Raw genomic sequence first — 7,157 nt, forward strand, 5'->3', positions numbered from 1 at the left:
CAAACCCTGGGAGCTGGCACGACTGCCACACTAACACCGGAAACTCTTAAACCATCAGCATCCAGACTCAGGCAGCAGAAACTCACAGAGCCAGCATGAAACTTGCCCTTGCTCAGGGAGCTGCAGTCAGATGCTGGCCCACAGGTACCAGAGCCAGCCCGTGTGCCTTGGCTCAGGGAGGAGAGCTTTTGCCAGGTGCCTGGGGGACTGACGCATGCACCCTGTGGAAACAGGACCTGGCCCCTGGCAAGACCAAGGCCCTTTGTCCATGCTGGTTCCCTGACGTCTTTTGGCACCCCCTGGGGATGTGGATGATGGGGCTTTAATGTCCCTCCCACTGACCATGAGCACGTGCAGGGCTCCTCAGTGCCACTGCAGGAATTTGGCCTCGGGGTGCCCACTCTGCAGCCAGCACCTCCTGCCTCTCCAGTAGCTGCAGCCCAGCTTTGGCACACGGAGGCAGTTTTGTACAATGTCCAGCAGCTTGCTGCTACAAGAATAGATAGACTTGTTTTGCAGTCAGACCTACATCGGGAGCTGAGCACAGGTTTCCTTTCTAGGAGTGGGAGAGTAGCATGGTACCTACCATGAACTGTGTGTGAGGGTCACCATTATTCCCAAATGGTAGCACCTGCCTGGAACTCAGAGGGATTTGTTCCATCCCTATCCATAGTGCTGATCCCCAGTTGGACAGGAACACACTCCTGTTGGGAAGTGACTCTGAGCAGGGATCCTGTAGACTACAAGCCGCACATCCCCATCCCTGATGCAGGAGGTGAGTGGATGCAATGCTGTCACTATGACAGCCCTGCCTTGCTCTGGGAATGAGGCTGTGTGACGGGGACATTTTGGGCTGCAGTACTAGTTCAATACACACATCCAAGGTGCCTAGCCTTGTATTCACATGCCTGGTACTGGGATGCATAAGCTAAGGCCTCATTACAGGGCTGTGCATCTACACTAGTGATGCACAGAAAGATAAATTAGTGTCTTTACCTTTATTAACATTGCTTATTGTGTGGTCAGGCCATGGGAGGCATGCCATCAAGGAACGGAAGATGTGGTTCAGTTCTAATTGGAGATTCATGTCAAGTCTATAAAAACATGGCTGTAATCCCACAACAGTGACACTCAAAGTGCCCTTTCATTTTTCAGATGGGATTCTACAGAGGCTTTCCAGGTTAGCCTTTCTGTTCCTCCCTCCTATCATGTGCATCTGAGCTGGAATAACAAGATTCAACCCTGACCAGCATGAGCATCTGTAGCTCCTCAGTCTGCCGAGTTCTGGGTTGTCCCACTGACCCCAGCAAATTCAGCAGCAAACCTTTCCTCACCAACAAGCTCAGTTCAGTTGCTTTATTTCATTTCACTTTGCAAGATACAAAAAACCCCCTGGGATGGAGCCAGTGTGCATGGCAAGCTGCCTGGCATCCCCTCTGGCGTGCAGTCACTGCAGTGAGTGTTCGGATGCACCTTCCTGAGTGGGGTGGGGCAGGTGGGGGGCAGCACCAGGGCTGCCCCTGACCTGCTCACTGGCTGTAGTAGTAATCCTGGCCATACACATCATAGCCGTGCCCTTTGTAGTAGCCGTACTCATCCTCATAGGCCCGGTAGGTGTCCCCGCGGGCGTACTCATCCTGTTCCTCATACCCGCCCTCGGTGGTGCCCTCATCTCCCCGGCCATGGTCCCTGGCCGTCACATCATACTCCCACAGCTCCTCAACTGTGGTGACATCTGTGGTGGCGTCTGTGGGTCCCCAATCTCCCACAGTGGTCGCCTGGGTCAGCCCTTCGTCGTTGGTGGTGCTGGCAACAGTGGTGGCTTCGGTTTCCTCCTCCTCCTCCTCCTCTTCCTCTTCTTCTTCTTCCTCCTCCTCTTCCTCCTCTTCCTCAGCTGCACCAGTGCCTTCCTCAGCCACTGCAGTACCATTGCTGTGAGGTCCATCAGCCCCCTCAGTGCTGTTGGTGCTTGTGCCATTAATGCCATTCTCATTCTCCTCTACTTCTTCTTCCTCCTCTTCCTCCTCCTCCTCCTCCTCATTCTCATCACTGTCTTCATTTTCAGAGTCTTCCCCCTTACTGGCAGTTCTGTGCCTGACCCCCTTCAGGGTTCCTTGGCAGTCCTTGCCCTGGCAGGGGGAAGATAGCACATTATTTGGGTGTCAGGAGGCTGCAATGCCATGTGGCAAGGCACATGCATGGGCACTGCTGAACATCCCCACACACCTCAACTTGCATGGCAGGACTGTCTTTTTAGGGTACCCCTTCTAACCCCAAGTCAATGCCCAGAGTTTGGTGCAGCCATGGGTATCTTGCACAGCAGCACCCAAGGCAGAAATGGGGTGCAGAGCACCCATGGGTGCAAGCAAACATGCAGTCAACATACCCCTCCCCACAGGCACTCCCCTCCTCATCCCCAAACCACACCTGCTGGGGGGATGCGACGTCTCCTCCCAGCCCACCCTGGCTGTCCCCAGGGGCTGCTCCAGCGAGATGGCCAGCTGCCTTGGTGCCAGCATGAAATGGCTTCTGCAGGGACAGGGAGAGGAGAGGAGAGGGCAGGGAGTTAGCAGCAGGAATGGAGCGCAGCCCTCCCAGCAGTGAGGGGAGAATGCAGCATCCCCACACAGCATTTGGGCACTGCTCCGAGTTTCCTGCTTTCCCACGGGTTTTGTTCCAGGCTGAAATGGAGAAGCTGCAGCAGGGCAGCCGGAGCTGTGCAATTAGGTGGTGGTGGCTGGAGTTGGGTGTTCCCATTCTTGGCTGCACATTTTCCTTTACAAAGCATCTAAAGGTTTTCTTTTGAAGTTACCTCTCCCAGTTTCCAGTAAACAGAGAAAGCCACAGGCACACTACACGTGGACACACTGCACGTCATCTGAGATGGTTAGTGAGAGGTGATGGCTGAAAGCCAGGTGTGAGCCTGAACCCCTCCAGCAATCAACCATCGAGCACTGCTTGGCCCCAGAGACCAGAGCAGGGCAACCAGCAGCATGCACAGCACCGTGCTCTGCTGAAAAGCACAATGAATATCCCAAATGCAAGTAGAGCCTGGAGCAACTATTGAGGAACTGGTGGGGCAGCTCACCCAGTGCCCAGCCTGGGAGGACAAGCACATTGCCACCAGTAGATGAACTCAGCCATGGCAGGCAGATGCAAGGTCAGTGTCATCCCTGCCCTGGGCAATCCCTGCTGCTTGCCTGCCAAGACCACAGACACTTACCCTGGGCAAACTCAGACCTTAAAATATGGGTGCACGTGATGCCAGAGAAAATCCAGGCTGTTTTCCACTCCAATGGGAGAGCCATTGAATTGCATGGTGCAGCCAGCTGTACTGATGGGAGCGATGCTTCCCATCTAGTAGCTGATACAACAGTGGTCTCTACATGCCTATAACTGACCTTGGGGCCTTTCAGCATGATTTCTCTTGCTGACCACCCTCTTCCAGTGAAGGCACACAGCATTCCTGCCTGGGAAAAGCCACTACTCTGGTGTCCTGGAAAGGAAAGGGGCAGTCCCAAACAGTAGCTACATTCCTGCATATCACTTAATTTCTTCCTGAGGAGTGAAATTCCCGCTTTGGCTCCCCCATCTCACTAGTTATCCCTAGAGATTGCAATCGTAGGGGAGAGAAACAGGCAAAAAGGGGCAAACTGCATGGAGGTGCTGGGGCTGGAAGAGGTGCCTAGGTGACAGGGCCATCCCATACTGTACCCCAGCCCCAAAAAAGCCTCCAAAGGGGGTTTTAACACCAGATTCCCAGGCTTTCCTTAAATTAAAAAAATTTTTAAAAAAAGGAAAGAAAATAACAAAAGATATGATTAGACCTGACATACAGGTTTCCAGGTATATCAGATCCTTCTTTCAAAGCACCCACATGCCTGAGACCACTGCATTATTTTTGAGCATTTGCAGCCTGGTGAGGCACAAGAGACCTTTGTAATCCCTTGCATTTGATTTTGAACCTGGGTGACTCTTACAAATGCAGAGGTGCCCAAGCTCATATTGATCCAGCATACAGGAGCAGCATTACCATCTGGGCTGGTACAAATGTGCATTTCCCAATTTTCATTAGTTTGTGTTCCTACACACACACACATTTGTGCAGCATAACTGTGTTTTCCACAGCAATCTTGTCACCACTGTGGAGGCAACACACCCTCAAAGAGGAAGGTAAGAGGAGTTCCTAACAGCACCTTCTTCCTTGCGTGAACCTCCCTGCTTCTGCTTTTTGGCCTGTCCTCTTCCTTTCTAAGTCACTGAAAATGGGAACCCAGAGCAATTGTGTCAGGGTTTTTTGGAGCATCTCCCACCCAGGAAAAAAAGGAAAGAAAAAGGAAAAAAGTCAACAAAAAGTAATAAAATAAGCCCCAGAGTAGAAAATCCAGTTGCATCCAGAGTGCAAGGCTGTGGGCGGTCAGCGACCACAAATGCTGATGAGCAGAGACTACAAAACCAAAGAAAGTTCCCAAATTCCCGTATTTGTTTTGCAGGCTGCTGGTTTGCCATACTCACCCCCCCTTCCTCCTCCTCCTCCGAGCCATCCCCCTCTTCCTCGGATGAGTCACTGCCCTAAGAAGAGGGAAAACCAAGTGGTAGGTGGGTGGGTAGGTTTCTGCTGATGTCACAGTGCAACACTATGCCCAGTCCTGCAGGCCACTGACAAAGAGACCATGTCCCCATCTCATTTGGGCCAATATCCCTGCATTTGGTGGGCAGCAAAGCATCAGCAACCCCTCAAAAGCACCCACCTGGTACCGGCGCTGCGGGGGATACACATAGATGTATCTGTACAGGTAATGACGGTGCCTGTTCTTGAACACCTATCAGGAAAAGAAGGGGGTAAATCCCATCGGGCTGGGGGCTTGGGTACAGGAGTGACGAACACATGCTCTTCCTCAAGACCAGCACCATGTGGGACTGGCCTTGCAGGATGGGGGAAGATCCTACCGCATTGTCTTCTGAGTCATCCAACTTGGCTCGCCGCAGCCAGCTCTTGACCTGGGGGAAAGGGTGGGTTGGCACAAGTCCCACACCAGCCCCAGCAAGGCCTGGGGGTCCCCCCCTACCTGGCACTCACCGAGAAGGCGCACGCCACCCCCACCAGGCAGATGAAGACCAGGACAGTCCTCATGGCTGTTTTCTCTAGGAACAGTGAAACATGTCGAGGGCTCGCTTTTCAGCTAGAAAACACTGTCACTACCTCAAACCATCTGGGGTAGGGGGAACCACCACACCTGTTTGTGTCAACAGGGATGAGCAGGGAGAAGAAAGGCTGATCTCCAGCCACCTCCCAGTGGGGTCACTCAACCTCTCCATGGACCCAAGTCCTATTTTTTTTTTTGCCATGAATAATCTTGTTTTTTCAAGAAGCCACAAAATACCAGAGAAGTGAGTTTCACCACGTAGTAGACGCACTGTTTTCAGAGCAGGACTACTTACTGCTGCTTCCCCATTGTTTTTGAGGGAGGAGAGAAAGCCAAGCCCCACTGGAGCTGCGACAGGAGCAGCTGGGAGCACTGCCCACTGTGGCCACGGTTCCACAGCCCTGAGACCTGCTTGGGCTCTGCCCAGGTAGCAGTGCTCCTGGGGATTACACCACAGAGAGCTTAACCTCACTGAGGAAAAATAAATAAGCAAACAAAGAAGTGAATATAGTTGACTTCTGCAGTCTGCCATTGACAAAAATAGCAGTGGCAAGGCACAACACAAGGAGCTCCCCACAGGCATATCTGGGGGGATGTTGGCTCTGGGCAGGTCTGAGCTACACACCCTAAACACCAAAACCCAGCCTGCCCTCCTCCATTAAGGAGCAAGGAGCACACCCAACCCATCCTGCAGTCTCCCAAACTTCCCCCAAGGAGGGATGCCCCCCGCATTGCCCAGGCTCAGGCAGGCCCACTAACTTTGTTTTTCCCTACCCTTCCTCTGTCTAAACCCATCACCAGCTGTGCTTGGGGAATTTGTTACCACATTTGCCTGTGCTTTAAGTTTCCCCATCTTTGCTTAATTCAGGCTTGAAAACAAGTGGCCACAAGCTTCTCTGACCACACAGCAAAGCTCTGGATGCTCACCCCCTCCACTCAAGTGCTTCATAAAGCCACAGACCCAAAGAAAAAGGACAAAAAGCAGCATTCAGCCCTGACACCAAGCTGAACCCTCCCGACCCCCCTACAAAAAGCAGACAGCAGTGTACAACAGACTGGAAAAAGTAGCAGCAAGCTTACCCTGCCACAGCACTGACAGCTACCCACGGAGTCAGCTGGCACAGATTTCCTCCTGCTGCTGCCCTGCTGGGATATAAGGTCTGGTTTTGCCCCCCCCCCCAAGTCAGTCACCGCCCTGCCCAGAGTGACGCCAGCCCGCTGCTGTGCACCAGAAAACCCCCAAAACTTCAATGCTGGCAGATTTGGTGCACAAACATAGCGCCCCATGCCGCTGCCAAACCTGGGGAGGTTTGCACTGTGCCGCTTAATTGAGGGTCTGGCCTCCAAGGAATGGCCAGGAGGCTGAGGGTATAATAACACTGTGGGCTTAAATTAAAATAAATATTGGGAAATCTGTTCCTGAGGGGTGTCCACCTCTCGTTTTTGGGAAATTCTGTCACTGTTTTTTCAAGTAGACCAACCTCAAAGGCCCAGCTCCACCGCCACTTGGGCACAGCCATTACAGAGAAAAATGCAAAATCTGAACAAACCACTCTCTGAAATGCTTGCAGAGGCCTTGGCAAGGGCTGGGAAAGACAAAGGGACTCAGATATAGGTGTCATCAGTCCCCCTTTAAGAGCCATTTCTGCCACAGTGATGCTACAAAATGCATATCTGCTCTGTTTCTCATTTCCCTCAAACCATGAAGACCCACACGGGACAGACAGCCCAGCCCCCTGCTCTCCACAATCAGGCATTCCCCAGCTGAAATCTGTGTATGCTCTCAGAGAAGCAGAAAACCAAAAAAAGCAAAACCACCACCCACATGGCTAGTCAGAGCTCAATGGGGAACTTAGTGGCCAGTGGTCAGAGCCCACTCCTCCTGCCCTGCACCTGATGATAGTAGGTGGGGGCACGTGGATACTGCCCTGGCACCCACCTCTGCAGGGGTGTCTTTTCTTCTTTACCTATATTTACTACTTTGTGCTGAGAGTTCAGTCGCCCATATCT

At 52.5% G+C, this 7,157-nt stretch overlaps 1 protein-coding gene across 1 annotated transcript; it reads right to left on the reverse strand.

Moving 5' to 3' along the window:
* Positions 1–1,360: 1,360 nt before the first annotated feature.
* IBSP (integrin binding sialoprotein) lies at positions 1,361–6,300 on the reverse strand. Its single transcript, XM_071555097.1, has 7 exons — positions 6,228–6,300; positions 5,081–5,145; positions 4,951–5,001; positions 4,752–4,823; positions 4,516–4,572; positions 2,428–2,529; positions 1,361–2,129 (listed from the first exon to the last, which is right to left on the reverse strand). Exons 2-7 carry the CDS (start codon positions 5,132–5,134, stop codon positions 1,530–1,532), a joined length of 936 nt encoding a protein of 311 aa, XP_071411198.1. The 5' UTR covers positions 5,135–5,145; positions 6,228–6,300; the 3' UTR covers positions 1,361–1,529.
* Positions 6,301–7,157: the final 857 nt, after the last annotated feature.

The sequence above is a fragment of the Pithys albifrons genome, chromosome 5 (genome assembly GCF_047495875.1).
Source record: "Pithys albifrons albifrons isolate INPA30051 chromosome 5, PitAlb_v1, whole genome shotgun sequence".
NCBI classification, from domain to species: domain Eukaryota; kingdom Metazoa; phylum Chordata; class Aves; order Passeriformes; family Thamnophilidae; genus Pithys; species Pithys albifrons.

Coding starts and splice junctions, on each gene's coding strand:
- IBSP (XM_071555097.1), bottom strand. CDS start 5,134: ATGAGGACTGTCCTGGTCTTCATCTGCCTGGTGGGGGTGGCGTGCGCC. Junction 5,002..5,080: donor GGGTGGCGTGCGCCTTCTCG/GTGAGTGCCAGG, acceptor CCTTTCCCCCAG/GTCAAGAGCTGGCTGCGGCG. Junction 2,130..2,427: donor ACGTCGCATCCCCCCAGCAG/GTGTGGTTTGGG, acceptor TCCCCCTGCCAG/GGCAAGGACTGCCAAGGAAC.